Here is a 19,690-nt window from a genome sequence, read left to right as displayed (position 1 = left end):
TGTCTTCAAGGATAAGAAGGGGCAGTTAAAGATGGAGAAGAAAAACTCCTTACCCAATAAAATCCAATGTAAATATGAACTGTACTAGATTCATTTTTTTCATTGACTACAAATGGGATTTCTAGACTGTGGGCTCCTCCTTATTTGATTCTGAGCCTTAAATACTGAGCTAGATTCTGAAGATAATTTTAGAATCTTCACTATCCTTTAATTCTATTGTGACATCTTTATTGATATACTAACTGAGCCCATTAATTTTTAGGATGAAACCCTGGCATTTTAAATTAAATGATATGTCACTTATGTGACTTTCTATACATTTTCTAAGACAGAAATAGTCAAGGGCACCAAAACACACACCACTAGGGAATTTGAGGGAATTTCATACCAAAGCTTCGCTCTAAAGTTTTTAAATATGAACTAACAAAGTGTATAATACACACATGACTTTTTGTGTTTTGTCCTGGGCTTCAAATACATTTGCTTTCAAAGATATCTAACTAACTCTCTGCTTACTCATGTTCATGTTCCTTCTACCTAAAGCATGTTAATCAGAGACAGTTGTTTGTATGTCTCTAAACACATTTTAAAACCTCCAAATCTGATTATTTAGATCATTTTATACAAAATTTTATCAAGACCAGTTTAGTCTGCAGAGTTATGTATAAGACCAATGTTAGATCCCTATTTTAGGCTGTGGTGGTCCATGCCTGTAATCTCAGCATTTTGGGAGGCTGAGGTGGAGGACTGATTTGAGTGAGACCCAGACCAGCCTGGGCAACGTAGAGAGACCTGGCTGCTAAAATTAAAAATAACAGTGTTAGATTGCTATTTTAGATGTGTAACTAATGCTCCAGTATTGTCTCCCACTACTGCCTAGTAACTTTCTGAATGTTGAGCAATGTACTTACACAGTAGGGGTTGGAAATTAATTTAAATTGTGTGTTTATAATGTTGCAACATCATGCCTGTTTATGAGCTTAAAATCTTCTTAGGCATCTCCATCTGAGTAGCTACTTTAAATTTTTAGCAGAATCCAGTAGCCCAACAAGTACTAAAGTGCAGTTCATGAAAATTCAAGGTTTCTTAGATAAATATTCCAGACATTTAAAAAAATCTTATGATTGCTAAAGAAATATAATACTTTAAGAGATTTTAAAGTAGTTATTTCCTGAATGTCTTTTTTTCCAAACATTAGACCAAGTTGCATTGTTTACAAAAATTTATTCATACAAATTTTACACACTTTATATAACAGTTATCAAAGTCCTAGTTATAGATATCATGTGTGTAATAATACTTGGTTAAGATTTTTTATAATCAGTTGCACACAAAATAAGAGCTTCAAGACTAACATCTACCTAAATGATCACTATATCATAAATCTGCTTCAGTTTAGTAAGGCTCCTGGCATTTCTAAAAAGTATACAAAAGATTAAACTGGGTGATCACTGTGAAATGCTTGCAACTAGCCACGGGAACACTAAATTAGACTTTATAAATAAAAGGTTAACTAGAGCCCTATTTCACCACTAACAGCTGACACAAATACAGAATACTCTGCCCATTATCCAAGAAACAAATAATTAAGACTAAAATGCAAGCTGATGTGTTGCAGCATTGTAGGGCCACTAAATAGCCATCTGTGATTCGTGGCAATTTAAAAGGCGAAGAAAGGCACTAAAGCTGCAAACTGCATCCCGTGTCACATTGCCTGAGGAGACTGCAGAATTAAAGGAAGATTGATCCTATACACAGGACTCAGGCATAGATTGAATGCCTCTGTTTTCGCTATTTGCAATGTGATCTCCTGGCAGCATCCATCCCGCCTGGGAATGCAAATCCAATTCTGTTTTCTTTGATTTATGACTTCATACTGATCAAATCCGTAAAGAAAAAGGAAAAGGAAAGGTCCTTTAAACTTTACAAGCTAATGTTTAATCTTTTCTTATTCTTTGTTTCTTCTTCTTCATCTTTTTAAAAAAACAAAAACTTGTGCCTGAAATTTGGGAGACTGGTTCACTGGTTTGTCTGTTGCTGGGTGAAGGTTCTTTTGTTTATAAAGATTACTCTATATGTTCAAAGAATTGACAGGAAACAGACATGCTTTCTTTAGCCAAAGAAAGGATATACAAGGGTAGATTCTTAGGGTCTGTTGGAGCTTGCTTCCCTCACTCTTGACCACAGATATAAGATAGTACTCATACATATGAAGAAGAGGTTTAAATGATTTATCAGTTAACAAAACTGAGCAACATGTGAACACTACACATTCTAATATGACAAAGGTTGGTTTTATGAAATAAATTTTACTAAGCAGTAAGCAATAATGTAGAAAAATACATTTTACCTACAAACTCAATAAACAAGAAACAACGGGTTCATATTTAGTGCATAATTACTTATTAGTAGCTACACAGGGGTTCCTAAACTTTACAATAAGTGCCTGCATCAAACCAAAAAAAAAAAAAAAAAAAGATGAAAAGCTTCACAAGTTTAAGAGAAAGAGTACTTAAACAGTGCAGAAAGGTAGGAAGGAGAGGTCTCCATAAAACCACAAAGGAAAGGGGTGGCTCCTACAGAGCAGGTTTCAAAGGGGAGGATCCTGGCCATTTCACAAGATGAGAAGCATGGACAGCACTGGAGAAAAACACATTGTACTTTGCATCCATTTCCAATACCCAGCGCCCAAAATCAGTCAGGACCATTTGGGACTGGACTTGTCCTCAGCTTCCCAGATCTGGGGCAGCCTAGAACCAGTCCCTTTCCAGGGTCCTCCTCCTACAGCCTGACGCTCTGCCACTTCCAATTTACCTCTATGTCCTTCACTTTGTTCCAATTGCCCTAATTTGGGGATACTAGGTTCCCTGGCAACTCAGGAAGTACAGAAAAGCAGTCTACCAGTCTACCGAAGCCTCCCTTTTCTGTACAGTTCCTCAACACTTCCCCCAGTGAGTGGTGTGGATTCTTAGGAGAAGCACAATTTGGATCGAGCTGTTGTTTTATCAGGAGAATTTTCTTCTGGGCTGAGTCTGAAGAGAGACAACTACACATAAAAGGAGAATCAAAGAAAGCAGAAATATTGGAATTGCCACCCAACCAGGGGGACAGTGCCCAGTTGAGTTAGGCTGGGATTGAAGCAGCCTGCCCCAGAGACTCACTGGAAAAGAATGCCCTTTAGCAATTCTCCAAATCATTCCCCAAAATCTCCCTGGAGCAGGTCATCGTTGTTTATGTACAGTAGCAAATGGTCAGTATTAATATCTTCAGGCCTGTCGTGGATAAAAATACTATCCTTTTAATTCCAGTTTACAAAAATAGGAGTAATATTCAAAACAATGATTGTCTATTTTTCTATTTCTTTTTATAAAAACATAAACAGCTCAGGCGAATTTTCAATCCTTGTGCACGCTTTGTATGAACTGCTCTCTATACTTCTATACATATATATTCTTTATATATATTTATAATATATATCAATAATTGGTCCACAAAGTATATCTGTGCATTCTCTAGTGCTTTGTAAAAAGAAAAACAATATTATTATCAAAATATTCATTTAATGGCTTTACTTCATTACATAAATACATGTTTGGATAAAACACATGAGCGATAACTATTCAGTCAGTTGGAAAAGGACTTTTCATTGCGTCGGGGCTGTATACACAGGGTAGCTGGTAACTCAGCGCTACAAATACGCTATTCGGCGTCCTTTGTTTTTAACCCTTTGTTTATACCTTTTCCCTAGAACCGCCGCCAAGTATTTCTTGACAGCCATTTGTTTCCTGTAGCGACTGTAGCTGTCCGTGAAGATTCCGTCCGAGTGGCGCTTGGAGAGCGGCTCCGCGTCGTCCTCCGCGCCGCCTAGGCTCCCACTGCAAGCAAAGGGGTCGGGAAGAGGGTGGCGGGGCGGGAGACAAAGGTTCAATCGCTGTGGGGAGCAGGCGGGCCCCATCCCACGCCGGAGCCATGGGGAGGGCCCGGGGCTCGCACTGCCCACCTCACCGCCTCCCACTGCCAGGAAGCTGTCGTAGGGAGGGCTGAGATCGAAGCCCCTCAATGCCTCCCTCCCTCCCTCCCCAGGATTTCCTGGCACGAAACCCTACAGAAGGGGCCCGGGATAAGATCCAGGCAGACGACACGTGTTTTAAGCCTAACCCTTCTCCCAACGCTGCCCCTTGAGATCTGACCATCCGTGCGTTTGCGCTAAATTGTCCTCACTGTTCCTCTCCCTCGACGTACAGAGAAAATAACCAGAGAACCCTCAATACGCCAGGCTGGCTGCTGCCCTGGAGTTTGCATCGATCCTGCAATTCCTAGTCAAACATGACCACTCCTCTCCCTCTTCACGCCAAGTTGAAAAACGTGATAATAATATAAGTCGACAGGCTGTAGGCAATATCTTTCACTGCATGAATTATTCACAGCAAAAATGTAATCTGTTTTCCCATGGGCTTTATTAAAATGTTGCCTTCTGCTGCGGTACCCTTCACGCAAGCCCTATGCTCTCGGTTTGCCTGGCGTGAGCAAAAACTGTTTGATTCCCTAAGTGTCCAAATTTGGCGATTTATTTTTTCGATTCGAATTTTCAGTAAATACAACCACCCGTTTCCCCTTCCCTCCGCCAAAAAAAAAAAAAAAATCACAGCAAAACCTCCCTGGAAGCTTGAAGGTTTTGAATGACTGAGAGGTTTGGTTTGGTTTCTCTTTTTTTTTTTTTTTTTTTTTTTTTTTTTTTCATTCAAAACGGATCAAACACCCTGCCACGCGTTCCCTTTTTCCCTCTTCCAGAGCTCTCTGGGCAAATTTAAGGTGCCACTTCAAAACCTCGCCGGCGACCCTCGGCCGGTATCCACCCCAGATCCTGGGGCTCAGGCTCACCCTGGGCCCCAAGTGCACACACGGCCGAGGAAGCCTTACCGCCCGCCCAGCGCGCGCCCCGCTCAGGCACCCACCCCGGTGCGCGCGAGCAACCTTGCGCGGGTTAACCCTTTCACAAATCTTACCCCACGCCCTTGGCCACGAGCGACTGCAGGTACTTCCTGGCGGACAACTGGTCCAGCACTTTGCGGTAGGCCTTGTTAAGAATCCCGTGGGCGACATCTCTAATCGGGAGGCAAAGTGCGCGGCCCTGGGTCATTCATTGATTCTGCCCCCAAGTGGGCTCGAGACCCCCCTGTTGTGTGTGCGCGCCCCCTCCGCCGTCAGGGAGGTTGACAGAGAAACCTCCAGAGGCACAGAACTCGAGAATAACTCCCAGGACGATCCCGAGAGTGACTACTAGGATCGGGAGTTAGTCCTGGCTGGAAGAATGGCAGATGTGGAATGTGGGCTCCTTAACGCCACTCACTGCCACTCTTTGGGCCACAGCCCCCTCGGTCCCCATGCGGCCCTCAGGTCCACAAAGACCCGCCCGCGGCTAATTTTTTGCAGCTGCAATAGAATATGGCCAGGGAGAGGATTGAGGTAATGGAAAAAAAAATCCTCGGTGGGTCACTACGCTACCCCTCCCGCCACCGCCGTCCGGTGCGCCCAGCCGCGGGTGTGCGCGAGGCCGCGCGAATCTCACCTCCTCTCCACCGGGTAGTACAGCGCGAAGGCGTCGCGCAGCGCGGAGGCGGGGCTCCCTGCGCCCGGCGGCTCCAAGTCGTAGAAATCTTGCAGCGGGGTTCCGTCCTCGTCGTACGCCTCTTCCTCTGGCCTGAGGGGTGGCGGGGGACAGAAGGAGTGGTCAGTACAAGTCCCTCCCCAGCTCTGCGAGGACCAAAAGAAATGGGCTCTCACTGATTTTCACAGTTGGTAAAGTCTTCCACAAAAAATTGTCTTTTTTCCCAAGACGGGAAGTGGGAGCAGAGGTAAGGAGAAGGGAAACATACCCAACCATTCCTACCCCGCCAGGCGGCTCCCCGACCCCTCCTCTCGCGGGTGCCACTGCAGCGTCTTCCTGCAGGGCCACGGCCTCAATGAGCACTAAGAAACAGAGGCGTCTCCGCCGATCGCGCAAACCTGGCTACTGAAAAGGACCGCCCCCTCCCCGCCTGGCCTCCGAGCCTCCCCAAAGTAGCAACGGGCGGGGACCAGAAAGGCCCTACGAGACTGGGCGCTGACCCACGCGAAGACCCAGACGGGGAGGCCCAGAAAGCAAACGAGAGGATGGGGTGTGAGGCGGCCAACTCCGCAGCCACCCCCACCCCAGCCTCCGAGCCCAGGGGAGCCCTTCCCCGCGCAGATGTAGGTCACGGAGAACCTCGGTTTCTATTTTAGGCAGGAGAGGATCTGGCAGGAACATGAATAATAGATGCCCCTAAACTTAGCGGGTTTGGCGGCGGCTCAGACTGTGGCGTGTCCGCGCCCTCCGGTACCTCTCGCCCGGAGAAAGTGCCAGGCACACGGAAATTTGAAAATAGCTGGGGGTGAAACGAGGGTGTTTTAAGGCCACTAAAAGAATAGTTCGTGCTAATCTGTTAGCGATGGCAGGGCCCCAACTCAACCTCGGAGCACAAGGAGGGGTTCAACAGGGTACGGAGAGCCAGCGAGTGCCCGGCGACTTCGCAGTCGCCCTCGTCTACAGCCTCCATTCTTTATACAGGACGGATAGAGATGGGTTAAAACAAATCCCTCTCGCTTTGGACCCCTGGAGACTTGGAATACAGCCAGCGCTAGTAGCACTTTCCAGACGGGGTTGGAGTCGTACTTCGTTACTTCACTCGCCTCTTGTCCATCCTTGGAGAAGCCAGGGCTAGGAAAGCACATCCCTCCGCACGCCCCACACCCAGCCTTTCCTCCGCGTTGCGCCTCAGCCCTGTCCGGGGTACCCCGAACTTTGGGTCTTTCTGGATATTGCCCTACCCCGAGCCCAGATGCTGGAATCCTAATACAGAAGGCAGAAACCATCTCTCCGTGCAAATCAATGGTTGGCGGCCCCCCAAGGCTAATGTCCCTGGGCGCGGCTCGGAGAAGGCAGGCAGCTTCGCCTGCAGAACGCGCGCTCCTCGCTGCCCCAGGCGCCGCGAATGCGGACCCTGCCCTGCCTAAGGCGCTTCTAAGGTCCGGCACATCGGCCCGCGACTCTGGGGCTGCCTCCGGGAATCTGGGCAGCGCCTGCCCATTAGAAACCCCGGGTTAAGAAAAAAGCCAAGGTTTCTCCATCCTGGGCCGGGCAGGGCTGCTCTCCCGGCCCTGCCTGCCTGCTGGCTTTCTCATCCTCCTCCCTTGCGTCTGTTTTGCCCCCTCCCTCGCAGTCTCGTTCTTGTTCTTCCCTCTGTTAAGTCGTTTTTTCTCAATCACACCGGGCCAACACCCTCCCCCCTCAAGCCCCCCAAGAGAGCCTGGGATTCAAAATGCAGTTGGAACACGGATCACTTGAAAGAAACCTCTTCAGGGGAAAGAATTGGAATGAAATTAAGAGAAAGGGCGGAGGAGAGAGGGAGAACCCGCCCGGATAGTGCAGAACAAGCAGTAACAAAGCAAAGTCCGAGGGAGCTTAACGCTCAACCCCCGGCCAGGCTCCAGCGCTGAAGTTCTCCTAACTCATTCTGAGAATAGGTCAAAGAAACCAAGCCAGGGTCCGTGCGCTGCCCCCGTCCTGAGGGCCAGGTTGGGGGAGGGGAGGTTTCTCCAACGATCAGAAGCTCAAGGGCTCTACCCTGGACCCTGAGCGGCCCTTGGCTGGGGGAGGGGTCCGAACCGTCGCGAAGCCTGCCAGACCCTCCGGCTAGAATGGGGACCCGCAGTTCATCCAAGGCTGGTAGGGGCGCACTGGGGGCGCAGAGGGCGACGCTAGTAGTCTGGACCCAGAGGACTGTAGGAGGGAGACCGTGAGGAAGTGTCTGTGACTGGGAAGCCCCAGCTCCTGCTCGGGCAGGGCAGCCAGCGCCTACCTGATCCCGGGGAACCGGAGTCCGGCGGCGGCAGGTGAGCAGTAGACGCTGCTGTGCATGATTATCCCATAGACCAGCAGGGCCAGCCTCGCTCCGCTACACATGGTCATTCTGCGCAGGATGGGAAAGAGGGTACACAACTGTAAGAAAGCCCCTAGCCTTCCACCTTCCAACCCCAAAAAACTCTCGAAGCTGGGGGAGGGACAGAACGAAGCCCCGGTTCCCAGTGTTGAACACCACTTAACAAAAGCCACCGCGCGCCCTGCCACTTCTTGCTTGCTATAGTTAGAAAAATATATAGCTGTATACACCCAGAGCCCAATGACTAGTCAGACCTGGTTGAAGGAAAACTAACTACCCTGACGCGATGCCAGCGAAAGAATCAGCGGTCGAGTAAGTCGGTCGGTTTGATAAGATTTTCTTTCCCTTATCCTTCAACTCTTACCGCTGTCAGGAGAGGGTGTGCTGCCAAGTAGGACGGGGGGCAAAGGGCTCCTTCAAGTTTCTGCGGTGGAGTCACAACCCGAGAGGCATCACCGTCTGGCGTCGGTGTCTGAGCAGAAGCCGCAAGAACGAGCAGGAGCAGCAGGAGGAGCTGCGGGACTTGTTTGCCGAGGCTTGTATTCTGTTCAAAAGTTTGTAGACGCGCAGAACTAGGAGAGAGCGTGACACGGAGAAAAGGGGGCGAAGAGAGAGAGATAGAAGAAAGATAAAGAGGGGGCGATGAGGTAAAGGGCGGACTAGCAAAGTGGTCGTAAGTCCACCCAGAGGAAGAAGCAGGTGATTAAGAAAAAGAGGGAATGTCAGAGAAGAGGGGGAGGAGAGGGAGAAGAAAGGGAGAGGGCCGGTGGCTAGCCGGCCTCCCTGTGAGCCGCTGGTCAGGCAGCTGCGGGGGTCAGCAGCGCCTTCTCTGCTCTGAGGTCTCTCTGGCTGCCTCTGAAGCTGCGGCTTCTGCTGCTGCCGGCGGTTACAGAGTTGACCGGCCTTCTGCTCGTATATATCCGTGCAGTTAGCAAAAATCTATCCGAATATGGTTTTTGGAGAGCCTTCTTTGTCAACATCTGTCTGCCTGTTGTCTTTAAGTACAGAATATTTTGTTGCACTGTTGCGCTCCGATTTTTATTCATGAAATGACTTCCTTTTTTTTTTTCAGTCACGTAATGATCGGGTATCAGAAAAAGACGTCAGCATCCTAGTCCCTCAAGGAACATATTAACTATTCTGTGCTGTCCTCTTGGATGATAAGATCCGGAGTCATCGACTTCTCATAAACACCTTTCACTCATACAATCCAATTTTTAAGAAGTCCAGTTGTTTTGATGGTTTTCGATTTCACTCATTTCTCAAGGACAGGTAAAGGATTTGTAGAATTTTGAAGATGGTAAAAGTTATGGTTTTAACTATGTATTTACGATTTCTCTTTACTTTTTCATCAAGCCCCAGCAATCAGAGCTCTGGCCTCTGGAATTAAGCATCATCAAGCTCTCCTATTAGTAAATTTAATTTAGATCTCCCAATTTCTTGCATATGTTCTTTCAGATAGACCATTAAATGTAGAAGTCGTTTGTTTTTAAAGGGAAGTCTTGGAGGATTTTTCAGTAAATGTCTCCCGAGTCTGGCTGCCGTTGACAGTCCGGCTATGAGTAGATTGATGAGAGCTAAAGCTGCCTCCGGAGCACGGCCTGCGGAGCTGTCCAGACTCCGGGTGCTGAAGAGTTTCCTCACAGATGCTACAAACATTGAAAATTACCACTGGTTTAATTTTTCACCAGAGCCTCTAAATTTGAAGATTTGGTAGTAGTACTATTAACGTGGCAATTCATTGCCTAAATCACCCCACCATTCAGATACATCCTTTCTTCCTTTGTAGTGTCCATAAATGCCCTAATACTGAGAATGCTCTCCATCCCTGTCTGGATTTGAGGAAAAAGCATTCTGTTCCACATTAGTCCTGGCTTTTGGATCTCTAGACTGACTGATTGGCTACCTTCACCCCTTCTGTGGCTCTTACAGATTCTAAAAATTGATGTCGTAAAATTGTGCTTTCCAAGAGAAATGAAATTTTAAGAATTTTGGGGTGAGAAATATCTTTTTCCACTTTATTTACAACTTGAGCTCTGTTTGGGAAACACAGACAGACTAGGAAACCATGAAGGTTCCCAGTACAAGTTCACTCGCTGAAGGTTTCTAACAGGAATCCCTGCACTGGAAACAATTAGATTTGTTTTGACTGAAAATGATGTGGGAAGAGGGAAGCAATAAGGGAAGACCATATCCACCCAGAGGCTTCAAAGTTCCTGGGTAATTTAAGAAGATTCATATATTTATACTCCAGTAAGAGAACTTAAGTCTATTTCTTTTTTTTTAAGGAAATAGAGCCATCAATAACCATTAGTGTGCATTTTAATTATTTGGATCTTACAAAAAATTAGGGAAAATTCCAGTTTAATGGGAGAGTTTCCTGTTACTATGATTTGGATTTAACATTTAAATAAGCTATATTAGTTCTGCATGCTTTTCCAAGATATAATGTTTCTCCTTCTAAATGCTGTTCCCGCTCTTATTTGAGATTTAATACTTCCTCATTCTTAAGAAAACTAAGTTTTGTTTATTCCTGGCCATGAATGACTGAAAACTGTCTGCTTCCTCTTAGTTTATTCCTGGCTGTGCTTCAGATTGCCTGCCTTGAATAAAGCTTCAAACCACATCTACATGGGAATGTGTCTCTTTTTCTCCGATACATATGCTCACTGATTTATGTTGACATGTTTACATGCATGTGTTCCGTGTTCAGCTCTGCCTCTGCAGCAAGCTCACACACAAAGAGCCTGCGGTGAACACTGCCGGATAATCAAGCAGAGATGTCTTTTTTACTAAAGCGCCAAAGCTATTCCCCACTGCGGCTTTCCTGTCTTCCACCTTGCTTCACGTCAAAGGTGAACCCCATTAAAATCCTTACTCTTTCCTCCCACACGAATTCTGAAATGAGTTCAATCTGTAGAGATATTTGAAAATTTCCAAGACTCCTTGTACGATTCACTACTCAACTTTAGTAAAGGGAGCCACCATGTGGGGAGTTTGCTGACTTCACGGCATATTAAAGGGGGAAAACCTCAAACATGATTAAATATCTGGGGAGGATGACTAACTGGTGGCTCCCTGGGCCAAGTGAGGCTGAACTGTGCCTCTGACTTAAGGCTGTGACCCCTGTGATCTTCTCAGCTTAGATACTCAGAACTTGGGGCTCAGCACCCAAAAATCCCAGGCCTTCAGACCTGAATCCATTCCCCAGAGTAAAAGATTAAACAGATAATTTGAGATTCTTGGTCACTGAACTCCAGAAAATTAAGCTTCAAGACCCACCTATTGCTCAACACAATCTAAAGACCCACCCAACCCCTCCTATAGCTGCCTGGGTGAATCAAACTCCCACAGGACCACCTGCTGATCTTTTGTTGCTCAAGGCTGTCTCTAGTTGGGTGTGTTTGACATCTCTCAGCAGGGGAGCTTTTCTATTCATGAAAATCTGGCCTTGAGCCCCTGGGCCAAGGGAAAAGGCCAATGGATAGGAGGAACTAGAAGCTGCTAGATGAGAGTAGGGGCCCCTTCTGCTTCCTATTGGGTAGGGGAAATATGGGATGACTGAAGTCTCAAAGACCAAAACTACCCCCAAATGCCCCTTTGATTCTAACCTTGAGAGGCTCCAGCCAAGCATTAACACAGCGTCCTGGAGGCATTTGTGTCTGTGACTTTGGGGAAGCATCGAGGAGGAGGGCACTTAGCCCGAAGCCCCAGGCTGGAGAGACCGGGAGCCCCAGCTGGCACCAAGGAGGCTTGGGGCAGTGGCCAAGTGGGAGACTGTGGCTTAGTGGAACAGACATGCTAATTACAAGTGCAGATCCCAGCCTGGCTTCCTGAGCGGGTGGGAGCTGGAGGGTGAGACCTCCAAATAAAGCACTTTTGTGGGAGGAGAGAAAGAGAAAGGGAGGAGGAGCTAGAGGAAAATTGGGGAAGAGCAAAACGAGGGTGGGAGAGCTTTCCAGTTTTACTGTTCTTACCCAGTTTCCCTCACAAAGGGATTTTAGGTGAGTGGGGTTAACAGCACAAGAGAAACCTTCCAATCTCCTATACATATTTGAAAATGTTGAAACAGAGGGTTGAGAGGAGGAGGAAGAAGAGACCGAAGAGTTAGAACTGTCTATTTACAGATAACACAAAGGAATTTCAAGTCTTCTTTCCAACGACCCCACTCCCTCCCCTCAGTGCTCACCAGAAGACTTCCCAGGCCATCAAAGCAGATTTCCCAAGTTTCTTTCCATGCTATGAGATTGTTATGTTAATGGAAATCATGTTCACCTAGAAAGTTAGAACAATGGAAATCTTAGAGTGGGAGGTCTAACCAGCATCCTCCCTGAGGCACAGTAACTGAAGGTGACGGCGCTAAGCCCTGACCTGCCCAAAGACACTGTTTAGATATATTTGTTGGAAATGATTTATAATACTCTGAATTTCAAGTCCCTAATGTATCAACTTTTATCCTGATGGTTCTTCAGATGTTAAAACAGGTTTTGGTTAGAAATGGTAAATACTAGTTAAAAGCCAAACTAAAGCTTCCCCAAATTGTTTTTCCTGGTTGCTAACACATCAACCTTTGTTGAAGGGAAAATCCTTGAACCTTGAATCAACATTTGATTTAAAGAACTCTAGCCTTTAAAGAAGTGGGTTTTTGTATTAAACAGAAGGAATATGTCTAGTATGTTTACTGGGAGTCTGAATTGCAGATGGCTTCACAACATTAGCAAATACTACAGTGGTTGTATTGTTGTGTATGTGCCAGGTTCCTGCCTTTGAACCATCACCACCTGGGAAGTTGGCTTTCCCTCTCTTGCATAGGAATCTTCAACATCTTTTAAATGCTGCCACATTCCACCCCTATATTGCAAATCAGTGGTGAGCTAAATGTATTTCTGCCTTTAAGCAGCCCAGTGAAGTGCAGCTCTTGGTCACTTGGATAAGATTTCCACTACTTTCCTTTCAGCTCAGCCACCCATAGTACCCAGGGTTTTCCCATCACATTCCCTTTCCATAGGTACATACCTCTATACCATTATCTTTTACCGCCACTATCTCTATGTCCTACAACATTCAATTTTCTTAACCAATAAAAGGACATGTTTGCTCAAGGCATCCTCACACATGCCTAGTATAAATGTGTAAATAGTCTAAATCAAGGTTGGAAAAGTTGTACATTCTCATTCTATTCTTTTTTTTTTTTTTTGAGATGGAGTCACTCTGTCACCCAGGCTGATTGTGCAGTGGCACAATCTCAGCTCACTGCAACCTCCGCCTCCCAGGTTGAAGCAATTCTTCTACCTCAGCCTCCCCAGTGGCTGGGACTACAGGAACCTGCCACCACACCTGGATGATTTTTGTATTTTTAGTAGAGACAGGGTTTTACCATATTGGTCAGGCTGGTCTTGAACTCCTGACCTTGTAATCCCAAAGTGCTGGTATTACAGATGTGAGCTACCACACCCAGCTAATTCTATTCTTTTTTAGCCAGTGCTTACTATAAGGACTAGGCTATAATAAGCTTTTTCAGTGAACAAGCCTGATGCAAAACATCATCCTCTCCTGTGAGTGACAAAAATGAATTATAACACTGTATTTCATTTCACTTGAACTTTTCTCTTCTGACTCTTCCAGAAAATGCAATGACTAATGACTCACTCCATACAATTACACCTGTAGGGAAACCCAAATGTTCTGAACCAGTACATCATGACCATCACTTACTGGACTGCATGCATCATACCTTTCTGAACTCACTGTGAAGTAAGAAGCTGATGAGCTTACCTATAATGTGTTGTGACTTCTCTGACCTTCAAAATGTTGTGCTTCTCATACACTGAAAACAATTAAGAAATGAAGCATTTCCAAACCACATGAGTAAAGCTTCTCTCTATAACCTAAGAACAGAATTGCATATTCACAGGGCCAAGAAATTTTGCCAGTTGTTTTAAGACATGAAGCAGACACTCAAGAAACAGAAACCAGGATTTAACCTTTGCTACAAGTTTGGATGATTCAAAATATCTTACATATATGGCTCTACTAAAGCCTTATTTTCTGAACATTAGTTTACTAGGTACCAAAAAGCTATACCCCAGACTTCACTGTGTAGCATCTTCCAAATTTTCCCCAGACTTCCAGAGTACCTCCTCTAAAAAGCCAGGGAGAAGAAAATCTTCTCTCTACTTCAGTCTAAATCCTCCACTCATTTAAGGCTTAAATGCAGAAGGAAAAGCTTGGACAGAAACCAGTATCTTATTGGTTAGGATATTTAACCAATATCTTAAATAAGCTTTTGAGACCACTTCTGAAAATGTTGAAAGGGAAATCTGTATGCAAAATAAAACAAGATTTTTGAGTGTAAAATCAAAAGAAGATCTTGTTCTGTGAGCTCCTAGCATCCCTCTGCCCTTTGGGCTCAGACTTGGCATTATCTACCTGTGAATATAGGTTTACTTGTAATAATTTTGGAGCCTTTGTTTTTTATTATCATTATTACTAGCAGTGTATGGTAATCACAGCTTGCAGCTTTGTATGTGTTGGGGGGGTTGTTTGTTTCTTGTTTATTTGTTTGTTTTTGACATGGTCTTCTTCTGTCACCCAGGCTGGAGTGAAGTAGTGCATTCATAGCTCACAACAACCTCAAATTCTTGGGCTCAAGTGAAACTCCTGCCTTAGTCTCTCGAGAACCTGGGATTATAGGCACATGCCACCATCACGCCCGGCTAATTTTATTATTGTTATTATTATTATTTTGTAGAGGCATGGTCTCCCTATTTTCCCAGGCTGGTCACAAACTCCTGTACTCAAGCCTCCCAAAGTTCAGGGATTAAGAGGATGAACCAGTATGCCCAGCCCGCAAATACTTTTTAAATAATCCTTTGTCTCTACGCAAATAAACACAGGCATAATTTTTTTTTAACTATCGTCTGCTTCGAATACTATTACATTTGTCATGAATGTACTGCTTGAAATTTTTAACAATTATTTATTTAAATTATTTTAAATCCTTCCTTCCAAAGGGACTGTATGGTTTTGCTACTCACCAATGAATAACAGCAACAGCAATAACTGTTTAATAAACACTTACTGGGCTAAGTGCTTGACTACTTATTTCCTCCCTCACAACAAACTTCTTTGTAGGCACTATTACCTCCATTTTACAGATGAGACATTGAGGCTAAAAGAGCTCAGGTACCTTATCCAAACACAGCTGCTACATTGCAATGCTGAGCCTCAAATTCAAGTCTCAATGACTCCAGACAGTCTTAATGACCATAGTATGTTAATCTGGCATATTTATTTTCTCTAGGATAGTTATAAATACAAATTACTAATTTAATATTAGCTTTAATCTGTGACTCAACTGAGAATAAAATCAGTTTCTTATTAATTTTTCAATTAAAAATCATGTTTAATGTAATAGGGATCAAAGCTATTAACACAGTTGAAACTGGATAAATTAGACTACAAACATATCACACACTCATGGGTTTTGCTTTATAAACTAAGTATGCTTCTAAAAATATGTGCATCAACAGTGTACCATGTATTCTTATTTATATATAGCAGGTTGTTGAAAAAGTAAAAACTATTGCCACCCTAAGTCATTATTTAAAATGATTTTATTAACAAGCCTGCACATACCCCTGAATCTCTAAAAATTAAAATTAAAAAAATTAAAAATTAATTTATGTGCTTAAAAGAAACTCCTTGAGCTCAAGGGTTCAAGACTATCCTGGGCAACATAGTGAGGTCTCATCTCTATTTTTAAAAATTAATTAAAAATATTATAACTGTGGAAGACAGTGTAGTGACTCCTTAAGGATCTAGAACTAGAAATACCATTTAAACCAGAAATCCCATTACTGGGTGTATACTCAAAGAATTATAAATCATTCTACTATAAAGACGCATACACATGTTTATTGTGGCACTGTTCACAATAACAGAGACTTGGAACCAACCCAAATGCCTATCAATGATAGACTGGATAAAGAAAATGTGGCACATATATATCATGGCATACTATGCAGCCATAAAAAAGGATGAGTTCATGTCCTTTACAGGGACATGGATAAAGCTGGAAACCATCATTCTTAGCAAACTGACACAAGAACAGAAAACCAAACACCGAATGTTCTCACTCAAAAGTGGGAGTTGAACAATGAGAACACATGGACACAGGGAGGGGAGCATCACACACCAGGGCCTGTTGGGGCATGGAGGGGCTAAAGGAGGGACAGCATTAGGAGAAATACCTAATGTAAATGACGGGTTGATGGGTGCAGCAAACCACCAGAGCATGTGTATACCTAAGTAACAAACCTGCACGTTCTGCACATGTACCCCAGAACTTAAATATAAGAACTTTTTATAATATAAAAAAGGTAAATAGGCAATTTTAAATAATTAAATAATTTTAAATAATTAAATTTTAAATAATTAGTTTCAATTATAATGAAAATAAATACATGTAAACTATATACTTTTTCCCAAGGAGTAAAGCAGCAGAACTATAATAAAACAGAAATTTTTCTTCTGGAACAATACTCATCATCTTTAGAAAGAAAAAAGCAATATGAATACTTTTCTTACGTAGCTTTCAAAATTTTCTAGTTCTAAACACTCAAATGTGCAGTTTTTCTCCTTCCTTTGTTTTTTGATACAAATGAAAATATATTTTTTGCATTGTTCTGCAATTTTTAAAAATTAACAAAATATATTGAATAAACTTTTATATTAGCACAAAAAATTATAACAAAAAACTCAGTATTGTCTAGGTTCATCATCTAATATCTATTATATCATCATATCTTATTAAATCATCACATAATTCAATAGGACAGAAACCATATGATTACCAGTGACTCAAGACCTTTGTGAGTCAAATGAGATGATGTATATAAAAATGTTTTACAAACAAAACATCCTAGGTCCATATTAGGAAAGGGAAATTAACATGTATTAAACTCTTTCTTTGATGGCAATGAAACACTCTGTATTAGCAAACACTGTCTCATTTAATCCTCTTATTGCCCTGTGAGATAGATTTGGTATTACTATCCCTATTTTTATTGACAGTTAAACTGGGATTCTTAAAGATTAATTAATTTGCCCAGAGCACACAGCTAACAAATGACAAAACCAGGTTTCAAAGCTAGGACTAGCTGTTTCCAAAGTTAGCATACTTCTCTTCCCAGTTGGCCTCCCTGGAACTGCCGTACAGTTGCAATCATCAGGAAAGGGAAAGGAAGCATAGTTTTCCCCAACGGCACTTGATTTTTTAACTGAAAACCAGTTTTAAGGCAGTCATTTAAGAAAAAAATCATTTTTGTATTTTCTTCACATCTTAAAACAGATGCAGAGGTTACATGTAAGTATCATTTCCAAAAACATTTCAAAAGAGGAGTAACAAATAAAGCTGCATCACAGGTATTTAAATATGTGATAAAGTTGCAGCAATTAAAACAGTGTGATTCTGATGAAATAATAGAATAATAAATAAATATAAAGTAGTTAAATATAAACAAAACTAAGTACTAGTTTATAATCCCCAGTGAAAAGGGTAGAGTACTGGGACAACTGACTATTCATTTGAAAAAAAAAAGAGAACTTAGATGTCTACTTTATATCCTACAACCTTAAATATATTCAAATGGATTAAAGGCTTAAATGTAAAAACCACAAAAGTGCTAGAAAAAATAGTAATTTTAGGATTGTCAAGGAAACTTTATGACTGCTAGTTAAAAAGAAACCATAAAAGGTGGTATTGATAAACTGACTAAAATATTTTTCGTGTCTTTATATTAGAAGAAAATTCACAAACTTAAATAACAAATGAAATTTTGAGGGAAATGGTACCGTTTATGAAAAATCAAGAAACCAAATTTTTGAAATAGAACACAAATCCATGAAGAAAAGACAATCACACCTAAATGCCAAGTGGGTTAAGGACATAAACAGGCAATTCATAAAATTACAAATATGAATGGCCAACAAATTTGCAAAAAATCCTAAAGAGAATTTTTTCTGTTTTCAAATGGATGATCAGTTCTCCCAGTACCTTACTCTTTCCATTGGAAATTGCATAATAGCATTTTTATTTCTTTGTATTTATGTACTTAATATTTATTCATTTGATCTATTTGACATAACACCAAAAGTCATGTAAGTACAAATCAAGATGTCATTTTTTAATCTATCACATTGAAACAATGTTTTATATTCTACTGTGTCATACTGTCACACATACGAGGAAGCAAGCATTCTCAAGCACTGCTGGTAGAAGTGTATATTGATCCAACTTTTCCAGAAAGCAGTCTGTCAATTATGCATAAATTTAACCCACTGATTTTACTTCTGTGAATTTATACTGAAGAAATAAGTTAGCATGAATCTGTTCAAAGATTAACTACAACTCCATGCATAGCACCATTGATGATAATAAAATATTTGAAAACAATCATAAAATGTCCTATAAGAGCATTGATTAAATTTATTAGATTCTTTGTACTTTCCTATAATGGAAGATAATTTCTATTGTGGAATGATATAATGACATGATGCTGTAGAAAAATATTTAATGACAAATGAAAATGTTTACAATATGTTACTGAAAAGAGAGAGAGTGGATAATAAACCCACATGTACAATACAGTACCAATTGTTTAAAAACAAAACATTCATACCTTGCCTCTGGGTCTATATCAAAACATTAACAATGTCCATCACTAGTGTTGGAACTATGAGGAGGAATATGGTTTGTTTTTATTTTTCTATGTTGATTCATTTTTTCAGAAAGCTTTTTAAATGTATATTTTTATAAGAGAAAAAATGTATGGAAATTATTTTTTAATATAATGCATGATTTCTTTTTATTATGTTTCCAACAAAGATATACTTCCTCTTTGTCAAAGTTTCTATGGAAATTATTTTTTAATATAATGCATGATTTCTTTTTATTATGTTTCCAACAAAGATATACTTCCTCTTTGTCAAAGTTTCTTTTTTCTTATATAGAGCTAAGCATCTATGAATTCTTCTCATATGCTGATTTTTGACCTCCACTTGGAAGGAACGCTAAGAGCAAACTAGGACAGAAAACAAAAGAAAACCAAACCAATATATTAAGGAAGCAAGCTGAGCAAAGCAAGTGCGAGAGGAAACAGCAGAAGGGAGAGGCGAGCAACCTGGCTCTAAGCAGTGGCCGTTTCCAGCGTAGATATTGAATCATCTCATGTGTAATCTTTACTGATAAAATTAATTGAATGTGTGAAATCAAATTTGTGCTGAATGAGGTTAAGCTGTATCTTGGAAGCACAGTTCAGAGGTGGAACATCTAGCTTGTGGTTTACTCAGTGCTTGGCTCCTTTATAATCCAATTCTCTTGTTATGTTTTGTGGGACCAAGGAGGTCCAGGTACCTGGTGACTCTCTCCTGACTCCCCACACACACACCCTATAAAGTACATTTCCTCCATGCCAGGTTTCAGGGCTAGTTGTTACCAGGGCTGAACAACATTTAGAAGCATGCTTGGTCAGGGGCCATGTTGAGGCCATTAGTCAGAAGTTCCAAGAGGTAGTATTATGGGTTGAATGTCTTCCAAAAAAAGACAAGTTGATGTCTTATGCCCCAATACCTCAGAATGTGGTCATACATAGAAATAAAACCTTTGCAAACATAGTTAATATGAAGTCATTAGGGCGGACCCTAACTCAGCATAGCTGGTGTCCTTA

At 42.3% G+C, this 19,690-nt stretch overlaps 1 protein-coding gene across 1 annotated transcript; it reads right to left on the bottom strand.

The window, feature by feature from the left end:
• Window positions 1-1,204: 1,204 nt before the first annotated feature.
• On the bottom strand, window positions 1,205-8,970 carry ADCYAP1 (adenylate cyclase activating polypeptide 1). The gene is given in 7 exon segments (XM_074383710.1): window positions 1,205-3,875; window positions 5,007-5,105; window positions 5,570-5,701; window positions 7,881-7,992; window positions 8,313-8,589; window positions 8,592-8,620; window positions 8,824-8,970. Coding segments are annotated over 7 exon segments (954 nt in total). The 5' UTR covers window positions 8,942-8,970; the 3' UTR covers window positions 1,205-3,688.
• Window positions 8,971-19,690: the final 10,720 nt, after the last annotated feature.

Source organism: Saimiri boliviensis, chromosome 13 (genome assembly GCF_048565385.1).
Source record: "Saimiri boliviensis isolate mSaiBol1 chromosome 13, mSaiBol1.pri, whole genome shotgun sequence".
NCBI classification, from domain to species: domain Eukaryota; kingdom Metazoa; phylum Chordata; class Mammalia; order Primates; family Cebidae; genus Saimiri; species Saimiri boliviensis.
Note: the sequence above shows the minus strand (reverse complement) of the source record. Positions and strands in the feature narration are given on the sequence as shown.